We start from the raw sequence: 17,412 nt of genomic DNA on the forward strand, positions 1-17,412 counted from the left end.
ATATTTCCTCATAAAACTTTGTACTTAATAATTAAAGGAAGTGCCTGTTATGTAAACTGGAAAACGTGTTTATTGTGTCGATATACAGAGTTATTATACGGTCACGACGTTAAACCAGTTAACGAGGCACCATTAAGAACAATAAATTTGTACCATAATACTAGTGTTTTTGGAGATAAGTTACCTTAAAAACTATAATTTTATTTTATTTTTCTTAATGAAAACTAGAAAAGAAAATTGAAAATACAGTGCATATTTTATTTTTATTAATGCCAGTCAGAAGTGGGATTAAAGTGAGTGGAGACAAAGTTTGTGTCATTTCTGAGTAAGTGTTTGTTTTATATTTTATTTTTTAACTTACAGGTGTTGAGTATTCGTATATTTGCATTTTGTTTTTTCACTCCACGCATCCTTTTTGCTATTTATACTAAATCATATTTATATATGTCCAAAGATATGGTTGTATTTTTTATTATTTGTTGTTGGATCCATGAAAGGTTAACACTCATGTTTTGTACTTAAATTATTTTATATATTCCTGTTTCTATAATTCAATTTAAATTTCCCTTTTTGTTGTTTCATACGATAAGTTTCTTTGAATTGTATTTTTCATGCTTTGTATTACACAGTTCATTTAATTATTTATGTTTTATTATATTGTAATAATGGCTGTTATCCATGATAAATGACAATCTAATGTTTGATAATTAGGTGTATTTCTTTCTTAAAGGGTTTCATTTTCTTCTATTGCATATGATGATATGTAATATGTTAGATTACCACTTCTTAAAGGAGGTATATAATTAGTGTTAACTAATTAATGTATAATTTTCCGAGTTAAATTGTTTTTCTTTATGTATGTATATGATCTCAATCTGTTTTACAAAGTTCATTTTGGTATTGTGTATTTTTCTGTATTAAAATATTTTCTTTTGTGCACAGATTATTTCATGATTTGATGACGTTTGTTGTATGGTTTAATGTGTTTGTGTGAGCATATTTCCCCCGTTTTATTTGTATTATGATATTTTCCATTGCATATTTCTACGTTAAAGGGTTTCAGTTTGATATGTATTTCCATCTTAGTTAAATGATTTGTGAGCAGTAGTTTTTTTTTTGTTTAAGGGTTCTGTTATCACTCTTGCGTGTAAACTTTGACATAGATAAAAGATATTTAACCTGTTTCTTGATTACGTTGGAGTATAAAGGTAATTAGTTTTGAAGTTAAATTTAATTGTCGGCTTGAGGTCAAGCCTGAAACAAAGGGAGAAGGAAAACTATGGTAGGCATGGAAACCATGCATTTTCTACTTTATTATTTTAATGTAAACGTTTTAACAAAGTTCTCACAAGTTTATGCAGTTTTTGCACTACACATGATCCAGAGCGTTACCAAGTTCATTCTGTACCAGTCGCCTTTGTCTTTTTGTTGTTCTCTTGTGATAAGACCTACCGTGTCTAAGGGGGATATTGGTGTAATATTGCATGTTTTGCAAAATGTGTTACAATAACAGTGTCCCTCACTGGTAGAACAGATTAAATTTAGAGGTTGCACCCTCCCCTTTATTCAATGAGAATGACCAGTACGTGAGTATCATTGGTCACTCTGGATAAATCTGACACTTCCCATTATTCCTATGTCCACGAGTGGGGCTCAAAGTTTGCAGGTCCAGACTTTGAACAAAAAAGTACCATCAAACATGATATCATGCATTTTATGTTAAAGTTATCATTGTTTCACGTTAGCATGCATTGCTGATTTTGCTACAGTTCATGTTAGAGTAGAAAATATAATACCAGACACAATATACAGAAATACTAAAAAAAAAACACTTTGTATATGTGCATTTACAAGGTTTAGAGGCCATAAAAATGCAAATTTTAAACTATATGGTGGACAAACGTATTTTTTTATTCTTCACATGATTATAACCTTGTATTCCAACTTGCCAAACCCTGAGTTAGACTAACTTTGACATTTCGGGCATGACTTTAGTACAAACGCTTTTGTAACACGTCTAATTTTTTGTATACCAGACGTTTACTGTTGACTGAACACTTGCCACATTTTGTGAAGATACACTTCATACATTTTTAGTTATAGTCAACTATTTCTCTAATATTATAGTCTACCCAGTGGACCAGCAATTAGCACATTCAGTTTAGTCAGAAGGATTAGATTTAAACAGTCTGCACAAAATCTCAAGTGAGTTAGTTGACGGAAAACATACTGAAGGAAAAAAAACATTTAATAGATTCATAAAGCCAGTAGTAGGCAAACTTCTGTTGAATAAATAAAAATTGCTTCCGTTTTGCATTGCACATTGTGTCTGTCCAGTTTCAATTGGTTAAAACTCATTTAATAGTTAAATTACGCTTGCTTTTTAATTTATCCTGTCGATTTTCCCGTTATAAAATGCACCTACCTAACACACTTTGTGGAAATGAGTTTAACCTGAGAATAATAAATAAAACTGTATTGTAATGCCATTAAGCAGAGAAACATAAGTTATGGAGAGAAAACACTAATGCTTAAACAAATCATCAAAATAATTGAAAAGTTTGTTTCATGGCCATGTATAATTATTTCCAATCTTTGTATCGGTAAATCGTGGCAAAATTAATAGGCTTTTGGTTTGTAGGTGTAATCCTAGATCGGAAATAACACTTCTAAAATCAACATTATAAATAAAACAGCTTGGTTCACATTTATATTTGTTTATTGTCAGCAAAGAAATATCATTCACTTTAGATTTCAAATATCATGAACGGGTCATCTGTTTGCCTGTGGTGATACCGGAGGCCATTTTTCCAATATAACAGCTCAACTTTATTTTTATTTCACAATATGGTATACAAAACTTAATAATTCGTTTTTGAAAGACTGCTTAAAACGTATAGTTCATATATAGCTCGCTCTTTCACTCGTGAGGGCGTTATAATGTTATGGTCAGTCCCACTATCCGTTGGTAAAAAGAGTAGCCCAAGAGTTGGCAGTGGGTGGTGATGACTAGCTGCCTTCCATCTAGTCTTACACTGCTGAATTAGGTCAGGTTAGCGCAGATAGCCTTCGTGTAGCTTTGCTCGCAATTCAAACCCTAATTTCGAACTGCTGAGCAGAGGGAAGGCAGCCTGTCAGCAGCACCCAACTACCCATCATCCATGCTAAGAGACTGACTGTCTCTTTTATAACACAGCTTAAAGCGTCTATTTATTTTTAAATATATTTTTTATTATTTATAAACATTAATACTCAGCACACATATCGGCAGTAAATGTCGCATTAATTTAAACACTCAAAAAGTGTTTAACTATTCTTCAGGGCCGAACGTGGTAAGCGTGCCGGTCCTTGGATTTATGGATCTGTGTTCACGTTTTGTTTCCAACAAAAATGGAAAGATAACATGCTCAACACTTCTAGGCTGTGTGCTCCTTATAAGAGTAATGGACAAGTCCTTGTATTCGGCCAGACAAAAGTAGTCCAAGAGTTTGTGGTGGACGTTGTTAGTTAGCTGCATTGCCTCTAGTCTGTCGCTTCAAAATCAGGGATGAATTGTGTGGATAGCTCTTGAGCAGTTTTGTACGATATATCAAATACATAAAAAGACTATAGAAATTTACGCACATTATATCAAAACGATTTTGAATATACAAATCAGCATGTTACATGACTACTGCGGCCGATATAAAATCGTGGGTGGAATGAAAACTATTAGAACTATATTATGAAATTGTGTGTGGTGTCACTGAAAATTGATAGCTCTTGAGAATGGTATGTGTCAGCCCTTTCTGACACAAAATATTCATACATCCAGAGAATAAAGATGTTTTCAGATCGGGGACATAGCATTCAGATTAGGAAAATAAATGAATATGGATCACTCTGAGACACTATGACCATCCAATAAATAAAACTGTTGTATCCAAGCTGTGGTAAATAAAGTGTAGCACTCTGTGACAAGTAAAAACACATAAACACACAGATCAGTGGCAAAAGCTATTCATGTGTCCCGGGCAACAGTATACAACATAATCAGGAAGGGCTTTCATCTGAAAAACAAAACAAGTCACACGTACAAGCTGCTTTCACGTCATATTCAAGAACGGGAAACAAACTGAAGTACTTTAATGAATGGCACTTGGTTAGGATAAAATGGCAATATGTGGTGATACTTAATGAAGTGTATATTGATAATTTTAACAAGCCTCGTGACATTTTTTACTACTCAATGGTAATAAAAAAATCCAAAATTAGTATATATTATATATCATTTTTTGAATAGATTCATTATGCATTGTGGATAAATTAGGAAAGGTCAAGTAGCCCAAGAATTGGCGATGGGTGGTGATGACTAGCTGCCTTCCCTCTAGTCTTAAACTGCTGAATTAGGGACGGCTAGCACAGATAGCTCTCTTGTAGCTTTGCGCGAAATTCAAAACAAACTCTTTATACCGCATAGAAATACCAGCTGTACAATGAAACTGATATTCATACTATTCCACACGAGGGTATATCTGGCAACTCATCAGACACATTGCTTATGGATGTGCGATCAGATTATTCAAATTAGTTCTAGAAAACTGTCATTTTCTTACAGTAGATGGATTATTGAAATTGTAAGGAGAAATGGTGTTTTCTGGACAAGCAAGCCTTATGACAAAGTCTTTTGCAATGAAAACTACACTACATGGCTAAATATATGTGGACACTCTATCTAATTAGTGAGTTCAGCTATTTCAGTTACACCCATTGCTAACAGATGCATAAAATCAAGCATACAGCCATACAATCTCCATAGACAAATATTAGCAGTAGAATGAGTCGTACAGAAGAGCTCAGTGACTTTCAACATGGCACTGTCATAGGATACCATCTTTCCAACAAGTCACCCCGTCAAATTTCTGCCCTACTAGAGCTGCCCCGGTCAACTGTAAGTGCTGTTATTGTGGAGTGGAAATGTCTAGGAGCAACAACAGCTCAGCCACGAAGCGGTAGGCCACACAAGCTTACAGAACGGGACTGCCGAGTGCTGAAGCGCGTAAAAATCGTCTGTTCATAGTTGCAACATTCACTACCAAGTTCCAAACTACCTATGAAAGCAATTTCAGCACAATAACTGTTCGTCAGGAGCTTAAAGAAATGGGTTTCCATGGCCGAGCAGCCGCACACAAGTCTAAGATCACTATGCACAATGCCAAGCGTCGACTGGAGTGATGTAAAGCATACCACCATTGGACTCTGGAGCAGTGGAAACGCATTCTTTGGAGTAATGAATCACGCTTCACTATCTGGCAGTCTGACACCCGAATCTGGGTTTGGTGAATGCCAGGAGAACGCTACCTACCTGAATGCATAGTGCCAACTGTAAAGTTTTGTGGAGAAGGAATAATGGTCAAGGGCTGATTTTAATGGTTTGGGCTAGGCTCTTTAGTTCCAGTGAAGGGAAATCTTGATGCTACAGCATACAAAGACATTCTAGAGAATTGTGTGCTTCCAACTTTGTGGCAACGGTTTGGGGAAGGCCCTTTTTTGTTTCAGCGTGACGATGTCCCCGTGAACAGAAAGAGGTCTAAATAGACATGGTTGGCTGAGATTGGTGTGAAAGAACTTGACTGGCCTTCATGGATATCTGACCTCCTCCTCATCGAACAGCTTTGGGATGAATTTGAACACCGATTGCGAGCCAAGCATTTTCCTCCAACATTAGCACCCGTCCTCACTTATGCTCTTGTGGATGAATAGGAGCGAATCCCCGAAGCCATGTTTCAAAATCTAGTGAAACACCTTTCCAGAAGAGTGGAGCCTATTATAGCACTAAAGGGGGTACCAACTCTATGTTAATGCCCATGGTTTTGGAATGAGATGTTTTGCAAATACATATGGGTGTGATGGCCGGCTGTTCACATACTTTTGGCCATGTAATGTATAAAAATGCATGGTAGTCAGCTAGAGCATAATCGGTAAATATCAGATTTTAGCATTGTAAGTCTAAAAATTTACTGGTCTCTCACTGATGGACTTCCCATGCTATAATTTACTGTAAATTAATAGAAGAATAGAAAAGTCTCCAGATTTTCTTAAATTATTGAATCAACGAAGCTTTTCATGAAACTCTTTTCTTTATATATGTGTGTGTTTGTGTGAAGCACAATTTTTTCTAAACTTTAATTTTTATTGGTTAAATGACATTTTACAGTTTGTTTGTTTGTTATGAATTTCGCGCAAAGCTACATGAGGACTATCTGCGCTAGCCGTCTATAATTTAGCAGTGTAAGACTAGAGAGAAGGCAGCTAGTCATCACCACCCACCGCCAACTCTTGGGCTACTCTTTTACCAACGAGTAGTGGGATTAACCGTAACATTATAACCCCCACACAGCTGAAAGGGCGAGTATGTTTGGTGCAACGGGGATTCGAACCCGCGACCCTCGGATTACGAGTCGAACGCCTTAACTCACCAGGCCATGCCGGGCGACATGATACAGGGAACTAGAGAAAAAATGGCACGTCATACTAATCGTAGTTAATGTTACGTTTTTTAAAGATACTTAAAGTTCTCGTATATATAGAACAGTAGTTCAAGCTAACAGCTTGTGTTTCTAAATCATATTGTATTATTTATTTATTATCACTTTCATTAATAGTATTAGTTAACTTGTTTGATATATCCAATATTATTATTATTTATTACTTTACTTTGATTATATGGATTGTTTTATATATACGTACTTAGAATTAGCATAAATCTGCTGAGCTGGTTAAGCTCCTGAGACATTACTTGGATTGCGGCCAAAAATATCGTTAATAACTACACACCCAAATTATGAACTTGGCGATTATTCAATCTGTTATTTAATTTTGATATCTTTGTCGCCAATGCGGTTTTAACTATATGTTTCTTTTTACCAAGATTACGAAAATGGGTTCTAATATTTATAAGTAGAAACAGAAAGAGAGTATATTTAATTAGGTATAGAGACTGCCAGCTTGATTTTAGTTCTCGCTAAATACATATCTTGCTTTTTAGAAAAATATTAATTGTTTAATATTAAGCATCTAACCCCCACGTGTACGTGTGTTCTATGTTTTGTTTTTCCTTTTTGAGAACCATATTTATGAATCAGGTGACACATTAAAGAATAAACTCATTGTTTGTATTTTAGTTCTATATATTTATTTATTTTAATAAAGTTCCCATGTAGGAACATTTGTAACAATTAAAATTGTGTTTAATAAATGTAAATATAAATTACTTGTATTACGCATGAATGATAGAAGTCACAATTACCTTTTTTAGTATTTGTGAAAATAATGTCGTCAATAAATTCTCTTTATGATAGAAGTCCAGTAAAGATTTTAGCATCCATGATAATTTAGGGATGATCCATTGAAAATATCCATACTAACATTTTGTAAAACAAGTATTTTACGATCCTAACCAGTGAAAATTTAGGGCTCTTAAGTAACAAGTCGGGAACTGTGAACGTCACTTCTACTGGTGATGGAAGTGTAAGCTTGTGCTTGTAATTTATATATTCAACATTTTTCTCTATCAACTTAAACTTTTTTTTTTTTTTTTTTGCTTTTGTACATTCTTTTTAATAGAATAGTGTAAACAAAATAGGCGAAAAATTTCAGGGAAGCACTAACTAGTAAAATTTGACGTTTATTGATTTAAGGTTATTCTATTGACAATACTAATCGTCATACTCGTATAAAAATTATACTTGTGTATTCTCTACTTATAAGTTGTAATTGTAGAGAAGAATACTTGTATATAATTTTTAATAAGAAGAGAAGAACAGTCAAAAACAAGGCTTCAGTTCTGTAACCGTGAGAAAAAGTTTGTCTTTCACAAGCTAATTGTGATACTACTGACACTGTATTGTTACTGTTAGTATTGGAGTTTCTGTAGTTATTTTATCTTCGAGTTCAACTTCGTTATGATAGGGATTGTATAAAGACTATTTAATTGAATTTTTAGGGTGGTTGGATGGAAGGAAGCAGAAGGTTATTAATGGAATCCAGTTAAAGCGATCCTTATAGATAGTTAAGTATTGTAGTCAGTGATCTTTTGTAATTACCAAAAGAGAGGTAAGTGTTGGATGCTATTACTTGTAGGTGTATTGAGGATGATGAGGTGTTACACAGAATGGCTTGGATCAGTTGTTAAGCTGAACAGATGCTCTGTAAATAACCTTTATTTATAGAAAGTTCAAGTCAATGCATGTACTGATGTATATTATCATAACATGAATCGCATACTTAATATATATGGGAACTCGCTTGGTGGTATGACTGAAGAAAAGGAGTTTGACATTGTTTGATAAGTCACTCAAGCAAACAGAGTAATGCTGTGCTACTTTTAATAAAGGTAATAAAATGTTAGGGTGTATTTATAAAACCTTATATGATGTATTGATTAAAAAACAAAGTAAGTAATTATATTTATACATATTAGTAATTAGGCCTTACTTGGAACAATGTGTAAAGATTTAGACTTATCTAAGAAAGAATATTGACTTTGTTTGGAAAGGGTTGAGAGGAGTATTACTAGGAAGATTCCAGAAATGGAAAGATTATCTTAAAGTAACAGATTTGGATCTCTTGAGAAAAGAATAGGAAGGTTGTCATGCTGAAGTTAGTAATATTATCCAAGTCATTGGAATAAAGAACTCTGATTTCTTTTTTGCTGAATTACAAGGGCAATAGAACATGTGAACACAAGTTTAGTATTTCAAAAAGACAGTAAACAGCTTTACATTATTATTGCTGTAATTATAATAGCTGAATACTCCAATGATTCGTACTTTAACAAACAATCACACCAAAATCCTTTCTGCACCTTTATGTGGCCTAGTTGTTAGTTTACTGAACTGTGAATCAAAAGTTTTTTTTATTTGCATTTAAGACCATACTTTGTTCTTTGGAGTTGTGTGTGTGTACATTATAAAAGTGATGGTGATGTTCTAGTATTTAATTATAGTAGCCTAAGAGTGAACTTAAAGTGAACTTTAAAGGAGTATAATCTAACACATTACCTAGAACAGAAATAAATGTGACAAATATAATTTTGCATGTCATCATTTTAATATAAAAGAGTAAAACAAAGTTTCTAATCATCAGAAATGTTCTTCACTGTGTAGTGACATTATAGATCATTGCTCTCTATTCTTTTTCACTAAATTATTAGAATACATCTTGTATTGATGAGTGCTTAAGTTTATTCAGTTTGTATACCATTATTCTTTACTTTAGTAAATCACAAAGTTTGTTTCCCACTGTTAAAAAAATTACCAGGATTATGAATCTTGCTGTCAACCATAAAACTACAAAACACTTTAAAATTACAAGGGATTCCTTGGTAACCTATTTTTCCATGATAATATTTTGCTTGTCACATTAGCATAAAGACCCTTGAATTTGGACTTGATAATTTTTGTTAATATATGTTATTTTAAAGTAATTAACTAACCTAGACTGAAAATAATACTCCAAATGAAATATATACATCTTACATAGTAAGACCATGACCTACTTTCAGATGTACTTAAGATTTCTATGTATTCAGCATCAAACCCTGTTTTACATTTTAGTAACAAACATACAGTGTATAAAAGGTTTTAGAGATATTGTAACATCTATGCCCAGATATATTTTATCATTTAAATTTCACCCATAATTTTCCCAGCAAGACTATAAGAATAATTTTAATCCGGTTTTAATTATTATTGTGTAACATTTTTGTTTGAAAAATTCACGTGGATATATCATAGAAATAAGTCATTTCCCTTATGATTGGGAAATCAAGTCATTCTAGGTGTAAGACATTTACTATTACAATCCCTTTTATACTTTATATTTGGAACTTAAACTTTTTTTTTCTTTAAAGCTGAGTACTGTCCATAATTTTGTACTTTTTATCTGAAATATGTAGTTTTATTTACCTGATAAAAATTAATGTTTTTTTTTATGAGTTGTCAAGTTGACACAAAATAGAAATGTTGATGGAATTTTTATTGTATACGTCATAATAAGCAACATTTATTTTAGAACTTTGCTACTTTAGAAGGATTTTAATGTGGCTGCAAGTTAGTGCAATCATGTTGAAAAGTAGTTCCTTATAAATTTAGATAATCTATCACAAGAAAACCATATTGATGTTTGTCTTATTTGCTTTCAGTTGAATGCGAGCACAAATATAATTTTCTTGTTATTATGTCATAATAATTTGAATTATATCAAGTCTAAAAGTGATTCAGATAGGTTTTCCTCATTGTATTTAAAGGTAAAATAACATTTGTTCATTATTTTTTTTAGGTTGAAAGCAAATGCAGCATTGCTTAGTAATTATGAGGTATGTTTAGTTGTTTGATGGTTACTTGATTCTGAAGATCCATATACGGTTTTATAATTCCTTGAGTGAAAAATTTTTGTACATTATCTTGCATAATTTTTTAAACTACAGTTATAAGGTCTATTTGAATTTTAACCTAATTATAATTTTTTATGTTACTTTATGTATCAACTTGAATTTCTTAACCAATACATTCTAACATTTTATAACTTAACTATAACAGAATTTTTGCAATGTTTAATTATAAAATGACATAAATAATTACTTAGCATTTGTTTTATTATCACACAAAACAAGTACTAGAGTCCAATAATAGTAAAATTAAAACCCACATAAAACCTTAATCTCTTGTATTTCATTTATTAACACAGATCTTCAATCTTAACAAAATTTCTTTGTATTTGGTTCCTGTTCTTTGTTCTTTATTGGTAGGTATATACCTTACTGAAAGATTTCCAAGAAGAAAAGAAATTATCCAGGAACGTAAAACATTCGCAGAATTTGGCCACAATATCCTATGAGGTATTATAGCAATTTTTAATGTCTTGGTACCCAAAATATTTTATATTATGTACTTGTGAGTGATAAAATTATTTGAAGTTTAACATGTGTGTAGCTTTTATCAGACATGTTGGCTAACAAGAACAAAGTTGGATTCATTCACCTGGATATGCTCTGTCTATAAACGTGGTTATTTGTTAAATTGTCTAAGCATATCTTAGCAATCAGGCTATCATTGAAAAGAAGAATTACGGAAGGTATTTGTGGTTTATATTAAGTGTTAATGATCAGATGATCTTATACTGATATATCATGGGAAGATTTGTAAATATTTTTCTATTTATGCAGAATTTTTTCTTCACAAATTAGTTTTATCAATGCCACATATACAGGCATTTTATACAAATACACAGACATTAGAAGTTTCCAGTGTTTAACCTCCAGGTAATTTATGATTATGTGTTTTTAATATGAAAATACTGTTGCATTCATAATTTTATATATATATAAAAGAAAAAAAAAGGCAGTGCAATTAATACCTTAAGAACATTTTAAGAAAAAGTTTATGGGACTTGTTCAAGTTATCATTTGTAACAATTTGCAGTTATATTATTAAATTTTAAAAGAAAGTACGACTTATTATTGGTGATTTTATGTGTGTTGAAGATATTTCTAACCTTTGGGTTCTTAAACATATCTAATAGGTGTAAATATAAATTCTAATATTGAAACTTCATTTTATTTTTCACTGCAGACGCTTCGGTACTTAGAGCAGACACCTTGTACACACCTGAATGAGGAAGCTATTCACAAGTTCCTTATGGAAATTCAACCATATAATCTGACTAAGTAAGCATACTATTAACTTGTGTACATTTTGAATTTCTCTCAGAAAACAAGTGCTAATATGAGTAACTTCTAAATGAAGACAAAACTTCAAAACTAAATGGGTATCAAAACAAATTCAAATAAAATATACTTTATGGTGGATGACCTTGCAGTAATAGACATGAAATATACAATTTTAGACCACAGTTAGTTAAGTAAGGTTTAGTGTAAAAAGACTGGCCAGCAGAGATGTTACTAGGTGCTTTTAAAAATTTTGAGCTTGGGAAGTTTTAGCATTTTAGTATGACATGAATAATGGTTTTCTATTCTGATTTTTCATTACCTTAACATAGGACCCATGTGCTATTGCCTATCTACACTTCTGCTGGTCAGTATATTTGTGATTAAGATAAATTTCTATGAATCATGTGATTTTGAAAAGATTTCATTTAGTAAGTTACATTATTTCATCAGTTCACTATCTTTACAGTAAATAGTAATTTTGAATTTGTTGGCATAATGTTTTGTCTCTGTGGGCACTGAAAGCATGTGTAGGAGAACATTTTTGCATCACCATCACTTTTCAAAGCCATACCCTCTCAACTACTCAGAATGTGTACTTTTAATATTATTTTAAAATGTCACTCAGGTTTTGGTTCATGTTGTGACATTATGGTTGGCAGGTTGTAGTGATTTTCTATTTAAAATCTCGTGAGTCATGTAGATCTACTACAAATATAAGTGTTTGATGTACAGCACTGTCCAAAATTGTTAGGACAAAATAATATTTTTGGAGTCTTTTCATTTAATGGAGACTGATGCTTTACTGAGCTTGTTAACAATTGAATGAGACAGGGTGAGAATACTTATCATTCTTTAAAATTCCTATATACTCATACCAAGAACATGTCATAAGGATTTACTTGAATGAACATATTGATTAAATTTGGGGTCTGAAATAACTGTCATGGTACCCCATGTATTGTCTTAACTATATAGAAAGAAGATAGCTAAGAGCTAGCGTATGATACTAGTATATGCCAGGAAATCAATTTAATAGCATTACACAAATAAATCTTGATAGAAACAGTGTTTAACACCATATATTAAGTTTTGTTGTCATGCCACAGCCCAAAAGCAAAGGAAATTGTCATAAGAGGAGAGAGTTTGCATAAAAGCTTTACATGGTGGTGATTGGACTCTCCGACAAATTACTGCAGACTCGAAATGTTCCCCACACACATCTAGGTCACGAGATTGAGATAGATAAGTCTGTAAATAGGAAAGGAAGAATATCCAAACTAAATGATACTGATGTTAAGTATTTTCATTTATGCAGCCTTCAGGACACAAGGAAGACTGCCACTCTTAAGCATAAGATAAACAACCATGTACCAAATGTTCAAGTGTTCAGGTCTATGGTATCAAGAAGACTGAAGGAGTATGGAATACTTGGTTATGTAGTGGTGTAAAAAAAACCTTTATTTCAATCTCCAAATATTGCCAAGAGATTAAAATTTGATAAAAATTACAAAAACTGTACTGTTGATTATTGGAAAAGGGTATTGTTGATGGATCGGTCCAATTTTGAAATGGTTGGTTTAAAGCCTAGGTTGTACGTCCGACAGAAGAAAGGTGAAAGGTACCTACTTCAATGCATAGTGCTAACCATGAAGCATTGCAGAGGCAGTGTGATGGTTTAAAGATATTTTTCTGCTGAGGCAACAAAATATATTTGCAAAATAAATGGAATAATGGACAAATGCAAGTTCCATTAGGTACTAATCTGTTTTGGTTTACCCAGTGGTTTATGTATTATTTATTAGTAAAGGATTTTACTACTAAGAATGTAATGACCCTAAATACTCATTCAACCTCTGCAAAAAGTACTTATGACTGGAGTCATTCAAATGAGGCAATGGTTTCTATGAGCCCCAATCTTAACTCAGTTGAGCAGATCTAGGATTTAATAAATCAAAAACTTCAAAAATCAGTAGTTATTTCCAAAGAAACTATTGGAGTGTATTAAGGACACTTTGATTAAATACAGTGCAACAATGGCTGAAAGACTGTCTGCAGTTACTAAAGTGTTGTGTTTCGCCTGTGTATTCTACATACTAATGTACTTATAAAATACCTTATGTTGGTAGCAAGCTTAAAATAGAAAGTGATAGATGTGGGAAGTAAACAAGGAAATGGTATTATGCTTCATACCATGTGAGGATTTTATAAGTAATTACATATTTCTTAATAATATTAAAATATAGGTTTAGATTCTTTAAGTCCTTTTTTTTTTAATATTAGTATTATATCTAAACTATTGATAAAAGTACGGTGTTTATTGCATCCTTTACAGTATTGGCCCAGTGTTTTCACATTTTACTTTTCTAAGCATATATTGTTTGTTTGTGTGGTTTGAATTTTGCACAAAGCTACTTAAGGGCTATCTGTCTCTAATTTAGCAGTTTAAGACTAGAGGGAAGGCAGCTAGTGATCACCACCCAGTGCCAACTCTTGGCCTACTTTTTCACCAACAAATAGTGGGATTGACCATCACATTATAATGCCCCATGGATGATAGGGCAAGGATATATTGACCTTGTTTTATTATTCTATGGTAAGACAAGCTGTATGATAAGAGAGTGTCTAAAGGAGATTTATGAAATTATAATAACTCACACTTTACAGAAGATACCTGGTTTTGTTTCATTCAACCCCTTCAAGATTACTGTGTATCATTATGTAACAGCTCAATGATATTTAAGTGTAAAGTTGAATGATTCATCACTTCATGATGCTTGCATCTTGAGCTCTATTTTCATACATGGTTGTAGATATCCATGAGGAATTTGGTAGTTGTGTATCTCAACTGTTGACATCAGCAACTTTACTTTCAGGGCTGAAAAATTACAATTGATAAATCACAGACCAACTGCATTAGTAGAAATACAATTGGTAAGTTTGAGTTTCCATTTCTTTACATAGATTGTAAGGTATCAATACCAGTTGCTACAAGGTTTTATTTTTATTTGAAAAACGACTCTGCAGCTAATTAATGACATTTCACCAGTTGACATTTTTGCAAAACAAGCTAAGAACTTATAAATTCAATTCCTTTAGAGAAGGTAATTAGATAATTCAATTTTTTGTTATTCTACATTCAATGAGTGAGAAAGAAAACAGCCATCTTTGCTGTTATTTTAATACAAATGGCAATTACTTGAATTAGAGTAAAAACGTAATCTAGTATTTCTGCTTTAGTTGATTGAGGAGAGTGAGGAACGATTAACGGAAGAGAATATGGAGGAAATCCTAGCTATTGTTGCTAGGGTTTTACCTGCAAATGAAACAACCACAGAAGCTACACCCATGGAAGCTGACGAAGAAGAACTAGAAGCAGGCACAGACTGAAATTTAATAATCTGATCATCATTATAGTTATCTTTATCTATCCAGACTTTCACTTTCCATTTCTTTACATGTTATCTTCATCAGTCATTAAGATAAGTAATTTAGGTCTTCTTGATCTTTATTATCTTGCACTTGAAAATGTATAGTTCTAATCTCCTTTACAATAATTTATCCAAGAATATCTAGCGTGAAATTTTATGGTTCCCACTTTTTTATTTGTGACAAACAAGATATTTTGGTTAAAAACAGTAATATCATAATTATTCTTTTAGATGGCTTTTTATTTAATATTTTATAATCTACCTTGAACCCATTTCTAAGTTTAAAAAAATAATTGTAAGAAACTGTTTTGTAAATTATTTGTTCGTTAGATTTTTAAGGTCAAAGTTAATTGAAATTAAGATATAGTTAAAAGTAGTACTTTCAACTAGGAGAGTACCCAGCATTGTTCAGGTGAAAACAGAGTTAAATATACAGAGCTGATTTTTTTACCTAACTATTTTAATTAAAACCAATAAAAGTAATTAAAAAAAAACAAAAACGTTTGTTCAGTCTATTGTAATCAAATCAAAACTGTGGATATAATGTCATGTAAAGCCCACACAAAAACCAGAATCAACCAATTTCCAAAACCAAATTCCTTATCTTTTGATGTCCTGATTTCTGCTGTGTGGTCAAGTGTCATTTGTAATGTATTCTGACTTTATCATTGTTCCATTTACTGAAGAATTGATTTATATTCTTCTCATTGCAACACAATGAGATACCAAAAGTTATAAAAATATCATTTAGCTGATTTTTGGGATAAACACAAAGCAAAATATATGGCTGAAGCAAGCCTATTTAGTTTAATGAGTGTATGTGTGCATGTTCAAGAGAAAACACCAGTCTTTCAGTTAAGGGGAGTTAAGAAGCAGGCATGTATGTGTAGAGAGAGAGAGAGAGAGAGAAAACAGCTCTCTTAAGTACACATTGCAAAAACATCCAGCCTTTTCAGGTTGAGACCAATTGGTCATCCTGTTTGGCAGAAATTGCAATATTGGTCATTTTGGCCTAAATTTACCACCCAAAACTACCTTCTGAGACTGTGGCCACATAGCCCATGTTATTTCCCATACAAAATTGTATCTGTATTCCGAGTTTGGAGCTTTATAAATATGTTATTATGTAAGGACAAGTAGATAAGCATTTGCACTTGTATAAATTTAGCTCCATATAAAAGTACTTCAAAATATATTGTTTAAACTGATTTAAATGAAAATTGCTTACACTATGTTATTAAAATGCAAAGATCATGGGAGACAGATTTCTAAGTGAAAAAGAAGATACTATTAGTTCTTTATTAGACACCCCAGTGGTATTTCTGAGTGTGCATACTGCTTTAAAGCAGATTGACATTAGTACAGATAGCCTATTGTGTAGCTTTAAGCTTAAGAACAGAGTTCTTAGTTAGTGATCATACCATTCCATGACTTGTGTATTTTGACTGTAATTACACATTTTCCCTGTCTGTGTAGTTTCATTAGAATTGAAAGTCATTCTAATAGAGATTTTGTAATAAAGAAATGCAAGTGATCAGGTATGATTTACTTAACACTCACCACTCTTTTTGTTTGCACCAAAGTTGCTTAATTATGGTTTATTAGTCAGGTTTTTTTTATCTTATAGCAAAAAAAACAACAACAAAAGCAGATAAGGGTGGTGAGTATCCAGTTTAATACACTTTGTATGGATATGTCTTAATCTTAAGTATGGTAGTTTTAAAGTAATAAACAATTTTATGATTAGTCATATTCTGGTTGAAATCCAAAAGACGACCAGATACAGAATATTTCTTTTAGGGTTAACTAAAATACTGTCTTGTTTATTTTTGAATTTCCAAGAAAATCTGATTCAGTAATTTTTAGTGCACAATCTTGTTATGGGAATTAAACCCTCAGATATTGTGAATCACAGTTAGAACTGTAGTCATAATTGGTAGTACAGTTTCTTAGTCTTGTTTTATATATATATGCAAGTTTTTCAAGCTGTAAAATATGGGTAAAACACTTTCAGTGTTGTATAATTTTTGTATACAAGTGACAGTATGTTATACAAGATGAATCAACCACAGTTAAATTATAAGTTGATTTATTTACAGTAATAAAAAGAATTTTTAATTTGGGTGGTAATGTAACTTTTAATAAAACTATAAAGTTACTATGTTATCATTGTCTATGGTCACTATTTCACAATCAAAATAGCCATTTAAAAGTATGTTAAACTACAATTTTATTAACACGACTGATTTTGAGTTTTTACTACATGTTCTTTAA

The 17,412-nt window shown here is 32.1% G+C and overlaps 1 protein-coding gene across 3 annotated transcripts; it reads left to right on the plus strand.

Annotated features, from left to right (window-relative positions):
* The first annotated feature begins 181 nt into the window (after nucleotides 1–181).
* Polr3I (RNA polymerase III subunit I) lies at nucleotides 182–17,304 on the plus strand. Of its 3 annotated transcripts, XM_076482402.1 has the most exons (7): nucleotides 7,261–7,509; nucleotides 8,537–8,640; nucleotides 10,321–10,357; nucleotides 10,790–10,879; nucleotides 11,613–11,707; nucleotides 14,584–14,641; nucleotides 14,948–17,304. In XM_076482402.1, exons 2-7 carry the CDS (start codon nucleotides 8,633–8,635, stop codon nucleotides 15,095–15,097), a joined length of 438 nt encoding a protein of 145 aa, XP_076338517.1. In that variant the 5' UTR covers nucleotides 7,261–7,509; nucleotides 8,537–8,632; the 3' UTR covers nucleotides 15,098–17,304. The 3 variants fall into 3 exon arrangements, with proteins under 3 accessions (XP_076338515.1, XP_076338517.1, XP_076338516.1); XM_076482400.1 differs by lacking the exons at nucleotides 7,261–7,509; nucleotides 8,537–8,640 and adding an exon at nucleotides 182–325; XM_076482401.1 differs by lacking the exon at nucleotides 8,537–8,640 and having other exon boundaries at nucleotides 7,263–7,509.
* The last annotated feature ends 108 nt before the right edge of the window (nucleotides 17,305–17,412 follow it).

This window comes from Tachypleus tridentatus, chromosome 13 (genome assembly GCF_004210375.1).
Source record: "Tachypleus tridentatus isolate NWPU-2018 chromosome 13, ASM421037v1, whole genome shotgun sequence".
Taxonomy (NCBI): Eukaryota; Metazoa; Arthropoda; class Merostomata; order Xiphosura; family Limulidae; genus Tachypleus; species Tachypleus tridentatus.